This window comes from Macaca mulatta, chromosome 13 (genome assembly GCF_049350105.2).
Source record: "Macaca mulatta isolate MMU2019108-1 chromosome 13, T2T-MMU8v2.0, whole genome shotgun sequence".
NCBI lineage: Eukaryota > Metazoa > Chordata > Mammalia > Primates > Cercopithecidae > Macaca > Macaca mulatta.
In genome coordinates this window covers 4,403,739-4,420,742 of record NC_133418.1, presented here as the reverse complement: position 1 = coordinate 4,420,742, position 17,004 = coordinate 4,403,739, and the positions used below count along the sequence as shown (strand labels likewise).

At 55.7% G+C, this 17,004-nt stretch overlaps 1 protein-coding gene and 1 long non-coding RNA gene across 4 annotated transcripts in view; one reads left to right on the top strand and one right to left on the bottom strand.

Moving 5' to 3' along the window:
- Positions 1-6,735, top strand: part of LOC114671859 (uncharacterized) — a 19,666-nt gene extending 12,931 nt beyond the window's left edge. For all 3 annotated transcript variants that reach the window (XR_003721988.2, XR_013402572.1, XR_013402571.1), the window contains one exon: positions 3,549-6,735. This is a non-coding gene — a long non-coding RNA (uncharacterized LOC114671859). The remainder of the gene's footprint in view (positions 1-3,548) is intronic.
- The window catches only part of MAL (mal, T cell differentiation protein), a 25,610-nt gene continuing 13,022 nt past the window's right edge, over positions 4,417-17,004 (bottom strand). The window contains exons 2-4 of the mRNA XM_015112833.3: positions 10,178-10,345; positions 8,640-8,765; positions 4,417-5,033 (exon numbers count right to left, since the gene is read on the bottom strand). Of these exons, the coding sequence (XP_014968319.1) occupies positions 4,959-5,033; positions 8,640-8,765; positions 10,178-10,345 (369 nt within the window). The 3' untranslated portion in view covers positions 4,417-4,958. The remainder of the gene's footprint in view (positions 5,034-8,639; positions 8,766-10,177; positions 10,346-17,004) is intronic.

Genomic DNA, 17,004 nt, shown 5'->3' with positions numbered 1-17,004 from the left:
CCTATTCTGCAAGCTTTGGCTTTGAGTCACAGCATACACATTGGCCTCTTCCTAATCCTTTCTCAGGCTTGTGGATAGATTTTTCTCTTTATTCTGTGAGCTTAAAAATACCCAGTTCCTCACCTTTGCAAAGTATCAGCCGGACTGTTGCCTTTGGCTCTGTGGGGGCTGCAAAGTGGACCCAGCAGCTACCTGAGCTTGCGTGGCCGTGGCTGCAGCTCTGAGCACCAGCTCCTCTCCAGCAGACGCTGAGTCCAGGGCCTGGCTGTGGCCGTGGCCTGCTACAGGCCCTGTTGGCGGTCTGGGCTGGTGGTCTGGGGGGGGTGGTCTGGGGAGGTAGTCGGGGTGGTGGTCTGGGGGGTGGTCTGAGGAGGTGGTCTGGGGTGGCGGTCTGGGGGGGCGGTCTGAGGTGGTGGTCGGGGGAGGTGGTCTGAGGTGGTGGTCTGGGGTGTTGGTCTGGGGTGGTGGTCTGGGGGGCGGTCTGGGGGGGCGGTCTGGGGCGGCGGTCGGGGGCGGCGGTGGGGGCGGCGGTCTGGGGGGTGGTCTGGGGTGGCGGTCGGGAGTGGCGGTGGGGGGAGGCGGTCGGGGGTGGCGGTCAGGGCGGTGGTCTGGGGCGGTGATCGGGGGTGGTGGTCTGGAGTGGTGGTCTGGGGGGTGGTCTGAGGCAGTCTGGGGTGGTGATTGGGGGTGGTAGTCTGGGGCGGTGGTCGGGGGCGGTGGTCTGGGGCGGTGGTCTGGGGGGTGGTCTGGGGCGGTGGTCTGGGGCGGTGGTCGGGGGCGGTGGTTGGGGGGGTGGTCTGAGGTGGTGGTCGGAGGAGGTGGTCTGGGGTGCTGGTCTGTGGGGTTGGTCTGGGGCGGTGGTCTGGGGTGGTGATTGGGGATGGTGGTCTGGGGTGGTGATTGGGAGTGGTGGTCTGGGGTGGTCTGGGGAGGTGGTCTGGGGTGGTGGTCTCAGGGGGTGGTCTGGGGGGTGGTCTGGGGTGGTGATTGGGAGTGGTGGTCTGGGGTGGTCTGGGGCAGTGGTCTGGGGTGGTGGTCTCGGGGGGTGGTCTGGGGGGTGGTCTGGGGTGGTGATTGGGACTGGTGGTCTCGGGTGGTCTGGGGCGGTGGTCTGGGGTGGTGGTCTCGGGGGGTGGTCTGGGGGGTGGTCTGGGGGGTGGTCTGGGGAGTGGTCTGGGGCGGTGGTCGGGGGGTTGCTCTGGGTGAGTGGTCTGGGGGTTGGTCTGGGGGTTGGTCTGGGGGGTGGTCTGGGGGGTGGTCAGGGGTGGTGGTCTGGGGGGTGGTCAGGGGTGGTGGTCTGGGGGAGTGGTCTGGGGATTGGTCTGGGGGAGTGGTCTGGGGGTTGGTCTGGGGGAGTGGTCTGGGGGGGTGGTCTGGGGGGTGGTCTGGGGGGTGGTCTGGGAGGTGGTCTGGGGGGTGGTCTGGGGAGTGGTCTGGGGGGTAGTCAGGGGGGTGGTCTGGGGGGGCGGTCTGGGGGTTGGTCTGGGGGAGTGGTCAGGGGTGGTGGTCTGGGGGAGTGGTCAGGGGTGGTGGTCTGGGGGAGTGGTCTGGGGGTTGGTCTGGGGGAGTGGTCTGGGGGTTGGTCTGGGGGGGTGGTCTGGGGGGTGGTCTGGGGGGTGGTCTGGGGGGGTGGTCTGGGGGAGTGGTCTGGGGGTTGGTCTGGGGGAGTGGTCTGGGGGGGTGGTCTGGGGGGTGGTCTGGGGGGTGGTCTGGAGGGTAGTCTGGGGGAGTGGTCTGGGGGGGTGGTCGGGGGGGTGGTCTGGGGGGTGGTCAGGGGTGGTGGTCTGGGGGAGTGGTCTGGGAGGGTGGTCTGGGGGGTAGTCTGGGGGAGTGGTCTGGGGGGGTGGTCTGGGGGAGTGGTCTGGGGGAGTGGTCTGGGGGAGTGGTCGGGGGGGGTGGTCTGAGGGGTGGTCTGGGGTGGTGGTCTGGGGGGTGGTCTGTGGGGGTGGTCTGGGGTGGTGGTCTGGGGTGGTGGTCTGGGGTGGTGGTCGGGAATGGTGGTCTGGGGCTATCCTAAGTGCCTGGCTTCATCACTCTGTGAAGGCCCCTGCCGACTAGCATCATGTCAACCACTAAATCTCACCGCCACTTCCTGGGAGGTGGGAGGACAACCGGCAACGAGGACGGGTCTGGGTGCCTTGAGGTCATATCAAGCCCAGGGCTCCAGGGCCAGAGGGAGGCAGCCCTCAGTCCAGCTGCACTTCTCACCACCTGCACCAGCCTCAGTTTCCCTGCCTGTAGGATGACGTGGCCACTGGGAGAGTAACGGAAAGCTTTATATGGAAAGTGCTTACACAGTGCCTGGCACAAGGCAGGAGCCCCCAGAATGGCAGGAAGATGGTAACACAGGAATGAATTTGGATCTTCTGGGCAGTTGCATTTGATCCAAGTGAGGGCCACCAAGCAGGCAGTCTCTGAGTGTCTTGGGTGGCACCAGGCTCTGCCCTAAAGGAGGTGAGGTCCCCTCCTGCGTAACACCCAGAGGCAGAGAGGTGAGGCGTGCCAGCAAGAAGCAGCTTTGGGGGCTAGACACCATCCCCCCAGTGGTCCCAGCACACGGAAGGTGCTCAGTCGGTGCCCCTGCTCTGCATCTTGCTTCACCCAGCAGGCTTCTCTAATGTCCCCGTTCCCAACCCTTCCTACCCAGGCATCGTGGGCTCCCAGGGGAGCAGCACCCATGGCTGGCAGGGCTGCCGCCAGCACACATGTGCACCTGCAAGCACAAAACAGCCGGACAGGGACAGAGTTGGGAACAGACATGTGGGAGCAAAGAAACCCGACAGGGGATGGGGGGTGAGCGTGGGGGGTGAGGAGGAAGAGCAAGACCAGGAGGGGGCATTTTTGAGGCTGGAAATGAAACCTTGCCCATCCAATTTACATCCAATGTGAACAGGATGCAAGTCAAATGTGAAATGAAACTGCAGATTTAAAATATGCCCAGGGCTAGAAGAAATCAGAAAGTGGTGCCAGAGAACCACTGGCAAAGCCTTTGGCTGAAGAAAAAATAGAGAAAGAGTATATGAAAGTTTTTTAAAAAAGAGAATGATTAAAATGTCAAAACATTGAGAAGCCCTTGGGAAACTAAGCCTTCCATTTCTCCTTCTCCTTCTCCTTCTCCTTCTTCCTCTCCTCCTCCTTCTTTATTGTTCTTTTTCTTTTTGATGAGGGTAAAAAGTGAGCTTCATTAACATGTTGCTGGCTTCCTGTGGACGGTTTTGCTGAAAAATGGGACTTCCCTCAATCAACACTTGCTGGAAATTTTGTTAAACACGTAACAAACTTCCGATTACTTCTCATTTGTAGTTTAATTTTTTCAAGGTAAAGCCCCAATCAAACCTTTTGCTCATGATGTACTATGAAACGTTGGGTGTTTGAAGTGTACTTACTAAGAGTGGCCGGTTTCTGGTACCAGTTATCCTGGGTTAACAAAGGACCTCCTGAATAGACCAATTTAGTTGTAGAATCTCCAAGTTGAAGAGGAGTAAAATGTCAACTGAACTCACCACTTGAGGCTTGAATTTTATTTATTTTATTGTATTTTATTTTAGAGACAGGGTCTTGCTCTGCTGCCCAGGCTGGAGTGCAGTGACACCATCACAGCTCACTGCAACCTCGAGCTCCTGCGCTCAAGTGACGTTCCCGCCTCCGCCTCCTGAGTACCTGGGACCACACGTATGTGACACCGTTCCCGGCCTGAAGCTTGAATCTTTGCCTCCATGGCTGCCAGCAAGAGGTCGCAGATGCTCTGCCACACGCCTCCATGGCAGGAAGCTCACAGGTCTTCCAGCACCTGTTCCAACATCCCATCTCTGGAATGGCACTAACTGCTCGGAGCCAAGGGATAAAGGAGCGTTTCATAACAGAGCTGGGCTTTCCAGATCCCTAACGCAGTGCCTGCTTCCTAATCATCCCATCTCCTTTCAACCCAGACATCTCAGACCCAAAACGTGGCATTCACCCTTGTCACTGTACTTCCTTTCACTCTGTAATCTCCTTTCCTTTCTGTCCTATGGAGTGGCCCGAGGAAATTCTAAAATAATGTATTATCCACATAATGGGAACAGAGCAGACTGCCCAGGAACATGCTGATGAGTGTCACAATGGAAGGAGGTTCTAGCGGGGCACAGACTGTTGCGTCTTGTAGGAAGGAGAAGCTGCCCCCGGCTGGCACTTGGCCTGTTTCCAGAGAGAGGGGAAAGCCATCTGGGCAGGTGGCTGGGAGCGTGGGCTCCCCAGCACCGAGCTCTGAGAGTGCAGTGGCCGAGCACACACAGTATCTGTCATCTCAACTGCCACCTGTTGCTGTCTCTTGAGATTCAGATTAAGTCAAAGGATTCCTCAGAAAGAAAGCTGAAACGATGGCATTCCTGATGCTGAGGAATTTAACCCAAGCCCAAAAAACACCCAACAAATGTATTGAACATAAAGACACTTTATAAAGTATTTCACAGGGTTACCATCTTCCACCTTGGACCTCTGGAAAGATCTGTGGGGTGAGTTTTAGTCCCCATGACACACAGAACGTCCGTGAAGACTTAAAACATGCCACAGGAGGGGACGCTCAGGAGAGCCTGTGGAAAATTCCAGCAGGTAGTTCTCGAGAGCTGGTCCAGGGGTCAGCAGGGGATCTGTGTTTCCTTCTCAGGTCAGGTCCCCACCTCCCACCCCCAAACAAGAAGTTCCCCTTTCACAGACAGGAGGTGACCCTAGCAGACAGCGCAGCAGTCAGAGGTTAGACACAGCGAGCTCCCGCCCCGGACGCGAAGGCACACGGGAGAGTAAACGCAGCACCCACAAGCAATAGGGCAGGGCTTTTGTTGTTGTTGTTGGGGGTGGGGGTGAGGGGTTGTTTTCTTTTTTCCACCATCCAGGGCATTTCTGTTTTCTAAAAAGTTATGCCGGAAGGTGGAGCGGCCAGTTAACACCATCTGGGTTTTCAGCTCAAGTTCTGTGCGGCTTTATGAAGACTTCCATCTGATTAGAGAGAACACGGCATGGACCACGTAGAGCAGAGTGGCTACGTAGGAGAACACCTGGAACCAAGAGAAATGGCCGTTAATGGGTTTGTGCAGGAGGGCGAGGCACAGCGTCTGCACTGCATCCAGCCTCACACGGCGCAGGGGCGCCAGACCCAGAGAGCTTGGGCTGCCACTGCTTCTCACCCCTCACATGGACGCCCTCCCTGCTGAGCCCAGGCGCCCACCACATCCTCTCAGTACAGAGCTCCGTGTGACCTAACAACCGCCTGGACCTGGTGTGCAAGGTCAGACTCTCCACTATCGCCCAGCATCACACTGGTCTCAGCCTGAGGTCTCGGCTGACCTGAGATGGAGTCCTCAAAGGCCCCTCCAATGAAAGCATCTCCAGCAGGTAACTTTCGAGGGACAACATCCTCCCCCAGCAGTGAGACCAGCACCCTCCAGCTGTGGTCCTGGTGGCTTGGTTGAGAGATTGTAAATACCTGGGTTTGCTGGCCCTGGTGAAAGTCTCCGTGCTGCCTGGACATCCTCGCCCGATCATTATTTTGTTTTGGGTTCTTAATGTCACAGGTGTGGCTGAGGGAGCCAGACTTCATAGGGAGTGAGGGACAGCGAAGGGGAGGAGGGAGTTTGAGCTTTTGTCGAAAGGAGGGGCCTTGCTGTTGGGACCATCCAATCAGCCACTGTGGCCCCGGGAGCGATGGCCCTGCTCGCTGGGGACTTGCTGTGTCCTCCTGAGCACTGTCTGCTCCCATCGCCCCACTCCCTGAGGCCTGCCTGCTGCCGAGCCCAATCTCTGCACCTGGTTTTGTGACCTTGGGTGGAGGTCAAGAGTTTCCAGCTTGGGCATAACATCCATTGAGGGCGGCTACGCCTCTGTGACTCCTGAAAATGCCCATCCACCCCAGCCCTCAGGGCGCCTGCTCTCCTGCCTCTACACCCGGGCAAGCCCTTTCCCTCATTGCCCGCAGGCGGCAAGGAAGCCGAATGATTGAATAACACATTTAAGAGAGCGTATCTGGGGCAGGCAGTCAGACCCCAGTGGGCAGCCCTCCGCAGACGGTGGGCGTTCCAGACCAACGAGGGCCTTTGGCAGAAGCACCTTGGAAGTCCCCAGCAGGAAGAGCGGTGGAGACTCATTTTCCAAGTGGAGTCAAGAAATGGCCCACTGGGAACACGCAGAGCTGGGCACGAATGGGCAAATTTTGGCTTCAGAAAACTCTCTCCCTAAACTGCAGCCATCGCCGCCTACCATTGTATAATCTAGAAACCTCCAGATTTCTCCAGAAATTTCCATCTCGTCCCAGTCAACTTCCACCAATCCCCGGGGTCCCTTTGGCAAAGCAGCTCTGCCACCCACAAAGGAGAGAGGGAGGAGCTCAGCTTGGAACAGGCCCTGATTAGTAGCCACAGAGTGGAGGTGAGGCAGGCTGGCTGCTTCCAAAACCAGGCTGTGTGAGAGAGGGTGTGAGGTGCCTCCTTGCACCCCAGTATCCCCTGGACTGGACATGCTGCGGTTGGGCGGGTCTGGGATTGAATCCTGAGTAACGAACTTCTTTCTCTCTCACAGTCAGATGCAGTTGATACTGTGCGTTGAAAGGCGTGACTTTACATCGAACACCGTGCAGATTTCCCCTTGGTGGTTTTATTTGGGTGCATCTGCCAGCTGAGAACACTCGGTTCTCAATTGTAACCCTCCTGTCTGCATGAGCATATTCGTGTCTATCCATCTGAACTAAAAAAATGGGAACATGGTCAATCATGGGATGGATAAGTAGCTGTTGGTCTGTTCCTACAAGGGAATACTACACAGTAATAAGAACAAACAACCCACATCTACACACTTGTCGCTTGAGTGAATCTCACAAACATAAGGGTGAGAGAAAGAAGCCACATGAGTCCCCACTGTATAATTCCACTTATATGAAGTTCAAAGGCAGGCGAGACTGAACAGGTGCCAGAAATCAGAATTGGGTGGTGGTGGGGCACAGTGATGGGGACAGGACTTGAGGGGATTTCTGGGAGTGGTTTATCAGGCCCTAATTCTTAGTCCAGACACCAGCCACACAGGGAGTTCGCTGTATGAAATCTGTTGAGCTGTGGGCTTGTAACTGCACGCCTCTCTGGCTGTGTGCTGCCTTTGATAAAAGGTAAAAGAGAAAAGTCGGAAGGCAGTAGAGCCTAGTGGTTCCCAACTAGAGACCCGCGCAGCAGGAGGGGGCGTTCGTTCCCCTAGCTGGGTTTTTCCATCAAGTGCTGACCCACTGACCACATCCCATCTGCATTTTGCAACCCTTGCCCACCACAGTTTTATGGAAATTATTATCAGACACTTTGCTGATGTTTGTTAAAAGAGAAGGCTTGGTTGGGATGGGGGAGGTATGAAGCGGCCTTGGGAGAGGGAGATGAGAGGGAATTGCGTGAAAAAGATGGAGGGTGGGTCACCAGCCTCCCCAGGAAGGAAGATCAGTCAGGAGCCACCTGGCCGTGCTGCTGCTTGGAAACCAGCCGTGTTGGGAGATGGGACAACGCGGGACATCACTACATTCTACCTTGGGATTTGCATAATTCATAGGTCAAGTTCTAGATATCTGACGAATGCTCTTTCTGAAACTTCTTACTTTTTAACAATACCCACAGTCAGAAGCGTGTTTTTTTTTTAAATTTATTTTTTTTTTTTAATTCTTTTTTTTTTTTTTTTTTGAGACGGAGTCTCGCTTTGTCGCCCAGGCTGGAGTGCAGTGGCCGGATCTCAGCTCACTGCAAGCTCCGCCTCCCGGGTTTACGCCATTCTCCTGCCTCAGCCTCCCGAGTAGCTGGGACTACAGGCGCCCGCCACCTCGCCCGGCTAGTTTTTTTGTATTTTTAGTAGAGACGGGGTTTCACCATATTAGCCAGGATGGTCTCGACCTCCTGACCTCGTGATCCGCCCGTCTCGGCCTCCCAAAGTGCTGGGATTACAGGCTTGAGCCACCGCGCCCGGCCAGAAGCGTGTTTTATATCGTAGACTGGTGCAAGGGCACACATGCTCAGCTCTGAAAACCACGTGATGAAACACTGTATTCTGTTACCCTGTCATTCTGATCCAGTCCATTAAGACGACAATCCACCTGGCTCCAGTGTCCCCACCCCTGGCTGAATGCTTCAATGGACGGCCGCGTGGGGAGCGTCAGGAGACCCATGTGGCCAGACTCACGGCCCCAAACCGGTGCTGAGGGTGTGGGGACTGGGCCCCCGGCCTTGATGCCGGGCCCTACGATGCCTGGTGATCTTGGGCCCGTCACCCACACTCTCTGGCCCACTTCACCTGTGAGATGGGTCTCATAATCCTGGGCTGTAGGGTTGCCGTGGATGTTGAATAAGATTGTTCACAGAGCACCTGGGTAAGGCGTTGGGCAGCTGCATCCCCTCACACGTCTGCCCTCTGCAAAGCCCACCCAGGCCTAGGGCATGCAGCCCTGGCCGGACGACTAAGCAGAGCCTTGGGCACGACACGACACCCCCTTTCTCTGGGGCTTTCCTGCTCCAGGGATGAAGGCAAGGTTTGACCTCACTCCAAAGTTACTGAGCTGAAAACAGAGGGCCTGGGCAGCCTCCACACACACCCTGCCAGCCGCGGAGCCGCCCGCTGTGGACACAGCCCCGGGTGCCCAGACTCACCACAGCAGCAATGTTTTCGTGGTAGTGCCTGTAGGTGAAGCCGTCTTGCATCGTGATGGTGGCCAGGGCCTCCAGGACCGAGGCGCTGAGGTAAAAGAGGGCAGCAGTACAGTGGTAGGCTGCGTCCTGCGGGGCAGACGGAGCGTCAGAGGGATGGGGAGAGAGAGACGGGGCCCGGATGCAGAGCTGAGGTCCCCTCCACCCCCGTCCCTTGCCTCTCCCCCTACTTCCTTTGAATCCCACCCCTCCCAACCTTGTCACGGAGGTCCCATGCCTGCCCTGCTGCACTGAGTCTCACTTCACTGCCGTGGGGCCAGAGCAAGCACTTCGGATGGGACATGGGTCTCCCCTGAGGAAGGGTCAAGGGAGAGGTAGAGGAGGGGCCAGCAGCTTGGGGTGTCCCAGGGAAAAGCTCGTCCTGGATCCGAGAAGTGTCGTGCATGGCCACAGTCCAGCGTGGGTGTGGCCTCACTGACCAGTGCAGGATGAGGCAGGACCATGCTGTTGCTATTGTTTTGTTTTGTTTCATTGCTTATTTTTGGCTCCTGGTATATTTAAAAGCAAAAAAGGGCTCGGCGTGGTGGCTCATGACTGTAATCCTAGAGCTTTGGGAGGTTGGTGCAGGAGGATCTCTTGAGGCCAGGACTTGAGACCAGCCTGGGAAACATAGTTAGATCCCCATTTCTACACAAAACAAGAAATCTTAGCTGGGTGTGGTGGCACATGCCTGCAGTCCCAGCTACTCAGGAGGCTGTGGCAGGACCATCACTTGAGCCTGGGAGGTTGAGGCTGCAGTGAGATGAGATTGTGCCACTGCACTCCAGCCTGGATGACAGAATGAGACCCCCAACTCAAAATAAAGAAATAAATGAAAGCAAAAAGGTACTAAAACAGGGTTTTATGTAGTTGTGATTTGGAAGTGATTTCGAAAGTCTAAGTAGCAGAACTTTTGAGACTGGCTTGGCCAAACGGCCCCACCACCCCTACAGCAGGTAAGGGACAAGTGTCCTACATGTAAAAGTTACCTTTTCGTGGCCCTCAAGGCAGAATTTATACAGAATAACGACCAAAGGCCACTTCTGTTTCCCTGTGCTCTGTGGCAGCCCTGCTTGGAGCTGGACAGTAACCATGGCCTGACCCTCAGAGCCAGTTTCCGGAGCCCAACACCTCGGTCAGCCTCCAGGGCCCCGCTCCCCTGAGATGAAAACCGCCCTCGCGGGTGATGGGAGGGGCAGGCAGGCACCTGGTGGGTACAGGTGGTGTGGGGGCTGGGCAGCTGGTTATCCATGGAAAGGCAGTCATGCGGGAGAACAGAACAGGTCCAATGAGGGTTGGCAGTGGAGACCTTGCCTCTGCCCCTGCCTCTCCTGATTCCGCGCCGGGAGCCCTGGGCAGGCTCAGCCTTGGAACATGGTGGGGTGACGTCTATGGAGAAGTCTCACCTGGCACTGGGAAAGCCCACCCTACCGGGCCAGGGGCCAGTACTACTGCCGCCCCGCCCCCCACTACAGCCAGCAGTCGCCCTGGGCTGCACTCACCAAGGTGACCCAGGAAGTCTCTCCACCGTGGGCTCCAATTAGGTACAGGATGATCAAGGTGGTGGTGGCCACGAAGCAGAACACAGACACGAACATCACCCAGCCCTGGACCAGGGGCCAGGGCACCAGGGAGGAGGCCACCAGGATCCACACCAGGCCCCCGAAGATCTGTGGGGGAGGAGGAGGGGTGAGTTTCAGCCCAGAGGAGAGCCCCAGCCCAGGAAGGGCCCCCGACCAGCGGTCACATGGGGTGACTGGTCTGCAAAAAACACAGCAAGCAGGCAAAGAGGACAGGGCAGGCATTTTCCTGTCCAAAAATGCATCTGTTGTCCCCGCAAGGCCTTGTGCTGGATCTCAATCCCAATCCCCAGCATGCCTGCTCTGAGTAACTTTTTAAACATTTTTTTTCTTGAGACAGAGTCTTGCTCTGTCACCCAGGCATGAGTACAGGGGCGTGATCTCGGCTCACTGCAACCTCTGCCTCCCGGGTTCAAGCGATTCTCATGCCTCAGCTTCCTGAGTAGCTGGGATTACAGGTGTGCGCCACCACGCCCGGCTAATTTTTCTGTTTTTAGTAGAGACGGGGTTTCGCCAGGTTGGCCAGGCTGGTCTGGAACTTCTGACCTCGGGTGATCCGCCCTCCTCGGCCTCCCAAAGTGCTGGGATTACAGGCGTGAGCCATCGCGCCCGGCCTAATTAACTTTTTAAATATGGATTTAATTTTTTACTGAACAAACATATCAGATCTGTATTCCAGGCACTATCCTACGCACTTTACAAATAATAACTCAGTGATACAGCAACCCTATGAGTAATGCCGACCCGTTTGCCAGATGAGGAAACTGAGGTAGGTGGAAGTTAAGTAACTCATCATTCCAGGAAAATACTTATGCCATTTGGTATTGTCATGAGAAGGGCTGCTATTTCTTCTGATATTCTAGCCTTCCTACTTGCTTTGATATTAAAATGTCCTTTTTTTTTTTTATGCAATGGTAGTGACCAGCATATCTTTTTGGTCTTTATTTGGCAAAACAGATTAGCCACACTGTCAATAGCCCTCTGGCCTCCCTTCCTTTGTTTCCCTCTCTCTCTCTTTCCTTCCTTTCTTCTTCCCCTCCCCTCCCCTCCCTCCCTCCCTCCCTTTCTCTCTCTCTCTCTCTTTCTGTCTCTCTCCCCCCCAACTCTCTCTTTCTCTTGCTCATTGTTTCTTTTTCTGGATTCAACCCCTTATATTCCCAAGTCCAGAAAGTGTTCTGACGACCAGATTTGGAGTTTGAATGGAGTAACCCAGGCCAGCCTTGTCTCCTTGGATGGCTGAGGATGGGCATACAGTGAGGGAAGTACAGTCCTGTGGTTATCCAGAATACACCCCAGCTGAGGTCGCCAGGGTCAGTGAGCTCCACACAGTCAAAGAGGAGCAGACACGGGGGCCAGCAGCGCCCCTCGGTAGCCCAGCCCCGCTCCTCGCTGTGGCTGGACACGTACAAAACCGCTCCCCACCGCGGATGGGTACGTGCAAACCCTGCTCCTCACTGTGGACAGGCGCGTACAAACCCCCGTGGAGACTTTCTGCACTTCTCTTTCCCTTCTCCTCATCTCCCCCTGCGCCGCCCCCGCCCCTGGCTCCCGCCCCCAGAAAGAATCAGCTCAGCCTCATCCACATGTTCCGTACTTGGATGAGGACGGGGCTCGGAGCACTCTAGGCCTATGTGGCGATTCCTTTGCAGCCAAAAGCCTCCAAGGTACTACAGATGCATCTAGGGGGCTGAGGATGGGGCTGCCCTCCCAGGCCTGTGTCCCCTGTGGTTTGAATTCACATAGCCCCTTGACCCCCCACCTCCCTGAACCCGCTGACCACCTGCTGGGTTAGAGCTACCATTGTCTTCACAGGCTTCTCTGAGCTGCTTGGCTGAGAAGCAATCAGGAGAGAATTGCATTTAGGTAGAAAAATCAGTGCAATGAAGACTTTGGATTTATTAAAACCAAGTTGTCCCAAAGGAATCAGATGTGGGCATCTCTGACCAGAAAGCGTCCTCTGCTGATGAATCTTAGGCCGCCTGAAGGCACGTGGCAGGGCCGGTGGGATGCACTGGGAGCAAAATCAATTAAATAAAAATGCCCAGACCGCCATGGGATAAGATGTATGTGTGTAGATTTCATCCACAGTTGAGTTTCAGATCCAACAGATTATGCGGCCTTTTCCATAATGGGCACTGATGGAGGGACAGGAGCACATCGGTGTAGGCAGGGCTTGGATTCAGGAGGCATGTGAGGGTGGCGTGGAGAAATGGGAAGATCCAGCGGGCACATCCAGTGGGCAGAGGGAGGCCCCGGCCTGGGAACCCCTCTCCTAAGCGCCCTTTGCCTGGCGGCTACGTGACGCTCCCAGGAGGATCAATTTAAGTTGCTTCCTTGTTCACACAGTCTCGGGGAGTCCTGCACGCCTTCTCTGCAGCGCTCGGCATAAACACAGGTGTATTGGGTTAGGGATAACTTGGGGCTTTCCCTTACCCGGTGATGGTGGGCTTGAGGTCTGCCTTGCTCACAGCTGCCTCCCTGGTGGGGACCCGGAGAAGACCTATCCAGCCATGCGTCCGTGTCCAAGTCAGCTAGCGGGACTTTGGTCTCCTGGTACCCGGGTGTGGCTAAACTGGAGCCACTTATGAACCAAATCCCAAAGGAGCAGCTTGGGTTGCACATGGTGGGGAAGAGACTCCGTTGCGGAATCCCAGTGGGACCCCGTGGGCCAGAGGTGCTTATGGGTGACCAATACGCATGCTATCGAAGAACACTGAATTTCACAGTGAGGAAACGATTTCCCCCTCCTTTACTCTCTCTGGTTTTTCTGATGAAGGCAGGAAGGGCTCAGGGTGGAGCCAGGTGTCTGGAGTTCTCTAATAGCGCGGATAGGCAACGGTAAACTGGATAGTGACGTTGTTTCTATGCTTATGGTCGCAATGTCATTATTTTGGGAAAATTAACTGTAAAATACATACGAAGTGAATTAATGCACAGGTGGCACCTGGAAATGGCAAATCTGAGAAGGTGGCCCTCAGCTCCTGTCTGCAGAGTCATCTCCACTCCATTCTTCTCGTGTGGCTTGAGACGTGACTGATATGAGGAATCAAGGGCAGGAAAAGTGAGGGGAAGTCAGTACTTGGAGGGCTGGCCACAGCCTCCTGTGTGCATCTTGCTGGGCACAGCCACAGCCTGGGCTCTGAGCTTCCAGCAGCTGCGCAGAGGGCCTCGAGCTCAGGCCAGACCTCTGCCCTGTTCCAGTGTGTGCTTTGACCAACCTGATGAAGACTATTTTCCAGCTCCCTGGGAAAGTCCATGCTGCCCACACTGGCACGCAGATTCCTGCTGTCTGTAGTGGGAACCCTGTCCACAGTTGTCCATAGAACAAAGTCTACTGTGGGTTTAACCCCAGCCCCTGTCCCCTGACACATCTCAGGACCCCACCCAGCCTCTGAGGGCATCACCTTGCAAGGGTGTCCTTCAAAAAATGAGGCCGACTTTTTTCCTTTGCGTGGTATATGTAGAGCGGTCTGTTTCAGAGTGAGATGGTGGGGAGAGATTATCTTTTTCTTTCCTTAAACAGCTTTATGAGCTATAATTCACAGCCCATACAATTCCCCCATTGAAACGGTATGATTCCCTGGTTTTCAGAATATTCACAGATATGCTCGTCCATCACCACAGTCAATCTTGAAACATTGTCATCACCTTGGAAAGAAATCCCATGAGCTGTGGCTTCCCTGCCCCCATTCCAAGCAACCACGAATCTACTTTCTATCTCTATAAATTCCCATATTTGGAACTTTCATATGAATGGAATCATTCAGTATATGGACTTTTGTGACTCACTTCTTTCATTTAGTACAATGTGTTCAGGTGAGAAATTCTCTCTCAAGGGGACGGATACAGAATATCTCCGCCGTCGAAGCCGCACAGTGGCCCGTTTGGACCCCACCATTCAGGGGTCCTGGGTGAGTGTGTCTCATCTCTCTGGAGCCTCCAACACAGGAGCATCTGAGGAACGGCGTTCCTAGGGACGCTCTTACACCAGCCCTTGCCTGTCCCAGAAGCATGTGAAGGTGCAGCTAGTGACAGATGTCTCAGCACAGATGACATCACAACAGCCGGTGGTTTGCTCCCAGGAGATGAGCAGTGGGGCGGTGGGCCTTCCCCTCAGCACTGCCCAGGAGGTGCCCAGGGAGGACTGCAGAGCCTGGGGTCACAGGGGCTATCTGGGGGGCGCAGGGCAGAGGAGGGTGCAGACAACCCTGAGAAGAAGAGGAGGAGATGGGAAAGGCGCAGCCGAGCCGGGAGAGATTTCATTCCCGGCCAGGTGTCTGTGGAACAGAAACAGCTGCTGCCTCAGCTGAGTCACGGCCCCTTCCCTTCGGAGCACAGACCTTTGCTGCGGTCTCGTCTGCAGAGGTGCCCTGCTGGCTCCCTCCCGGTGGCAGGGGACTCCCGTTCTCACAGGAGCTGTCCTCTGAAGTCTGCAGGACGCTGCAGCAAGTGATTCTGCCTCTTGGCCTCGGTTTCCTCTCTGCAAATGGCAACTCGCAGCCGTCTCCCCACACTGTGGGCTGGTGTGAACTGGCTGAAACTACGGATGTGAGTGTGAAGCTTCTGGCACTGAGCCCAGCACTACCAATACCTGGGAATAAGACGTCGTTCAGGCCGGGCGCGGTGGCTCAAGCCTGTAATCCCAGCACTTTGGGAGGCCGAGACGGGCGGATCACGAGGTCAGGAGATCGAGACCATCCTGGCTAACACGGTGAAACCCCGTCTCTACTAAAAAATACAAAAAACTAGCCGGGCGAGGTGGCGGGCGCCTGTAGTCCCAGCTACTTGGGAGGCTGAGGCAGGAGAATGGCGGGAACCCGGGAGGCGGAGCTTGCAGTGAGCTGAGATCCCGCCACTGCACTCCAGCCTGGGCGGCAGAGCGAGACTCTGTCTCAAAAAAAAAAAAAACAAAAAAAACCAAAAACAAACAAACAAAAAAAGACGTCGTTCATGCGGGAGACTGACGGCTCCGTGGAAACAGACACATAAGCAGCCACTTAAGATGCAGGTGGACAATCAGCCCTGAGTGGGCAGAGCAGCCTGGACGGGTGCATAGGGTCAGTCAAGCCTTGGAGAGAGAGGTGGATTTAACTGGTTAACCAGGCCAGAGAACTGGGAGAGTTCTTCTCAGCACTGCCCAGGAGGTGCCCAGGGAGGACTGCAGAGCCCGGGGTCACAGGGGCTATCTGGGGGCGGGGCGGAGGAGGGTGCAGACAACCCTGAGAAGAAGAGGAGGAGACGGGAAAGGTGCAGCCGAGCCAGGAGAGTGCCAGGGGGTGGAAGGGGCACATGCCAAGGTCAGAGGATGCTGAAGCGGCTGTGAGGGCTTCGGAGGCTGAAGGCTGGGCAGCTGGGCATGGGTCAAGGAGTAGCAGAAGGTGGGGCTGGAGCAGGGTGAGCCTCCAGCCCCGCTGTGTGCAAAGCTGAGATTTGGTGTAAACCATGAGTCAAAGCTGGTTCCTGCCCTGCTCCACCTACTAAATGTACAGAGAGCAAGCAGGGCAGGAAAGGCACCCACACCAGGGAGATAAGGCACTCCTGGGCATGGCGCAGTCTGTTCCAGTCTGGCCTCAGGACCCCACTGGCCAAATATTTGTCCAGAGCGAGGGAGTAGGTGAGGGTTCAAGGATTTCCTTTCATCAAGGAAACTCCAGGTGGCTCCCAGTCTCCAGGCGGCAATGCACAGAGGCGATTATTTTGAAAACATTATTGGCACCCCGGAGGCACGGTCTGTGTCCCCTTCGTTTCTGCCAACAGGCCAGACTTCCCCCAACCTCGCAGCTGCACCCCATCACTGTCCATCAAAATAGAGATGGTACAGCTAGCTGGGTGATCTCAGACAAAGGTCTCCAGTTGGGTGGCTGCAGAGGGACAAGGGTTGAGTGCTCTGAGTCCCAGGGCCTTGAGTTAGAAGATGGGGGTGGGGCCTCGGCAAACACTATCGTCCTCAGCCCTGACTATACGTTAAGTCACCTAGGCTGCCTTTAGAAAAAAACACCAAAGCCCAGGACTCATGCCCAGCGTCTGATTCCCAGGAAAGAAGCAGAGTGATGGGACAGACGCCCCGCACTCTTGGCCAACGCCTCATGTTGTGTTGCCGTAACATACGGCCGTGGGCGATGCTCTGTAACTCCTGTAAGACAGAAGAGGAAATGGCTCCTGTCTCAGGGCGCTGCCTGCCTTCCAGCGATGCCAGTCCACTGCCCCCGTCCAGGTCCTGCCCCATCTCTCAGTGCAAAATGTCACCATAGCGTTTCCTCTCCTCTCCCCTCCTGTCCTCTCCTCGAGCTTGGGTCCCTGTCTCGCCTGGAACATGAGACTAGCTCGTCCTTGGGTGTCCTCTGAACTCTGAGATGCAGCCTCACTGTCTGAGGATGGGGACCGAGGGGGTGCATGCACGTTTGGAGGCCCCTCCCAACGCTGGTATGACAGAGCTGGAAACCACCCACCTTTAATTCAGGCCAGTTGGGGGTGCTGAGCAGAGTTGAACTTCTCTAAGAACATGGGATAATGTACAAAACGGGACAAAAAAGTTTCCAAAGAGTTCACATCCACGGTCTACCCAACGAAATGATGTTTGTGAAAAAAAATTCTGTCAGGAATTGTCTTCCTGGGAGCTCTCGTGTGAAATCGGAGAAGCTTCTCATGTTTTCTTTCCAAATTAATCCACGGGAAGCAGCCAGGGTGCTTAAGAGGTGGTTAAGGGTATGCACTTTGGAGCCAGGGTTGATGAGTTTGAAGTGAGCTCT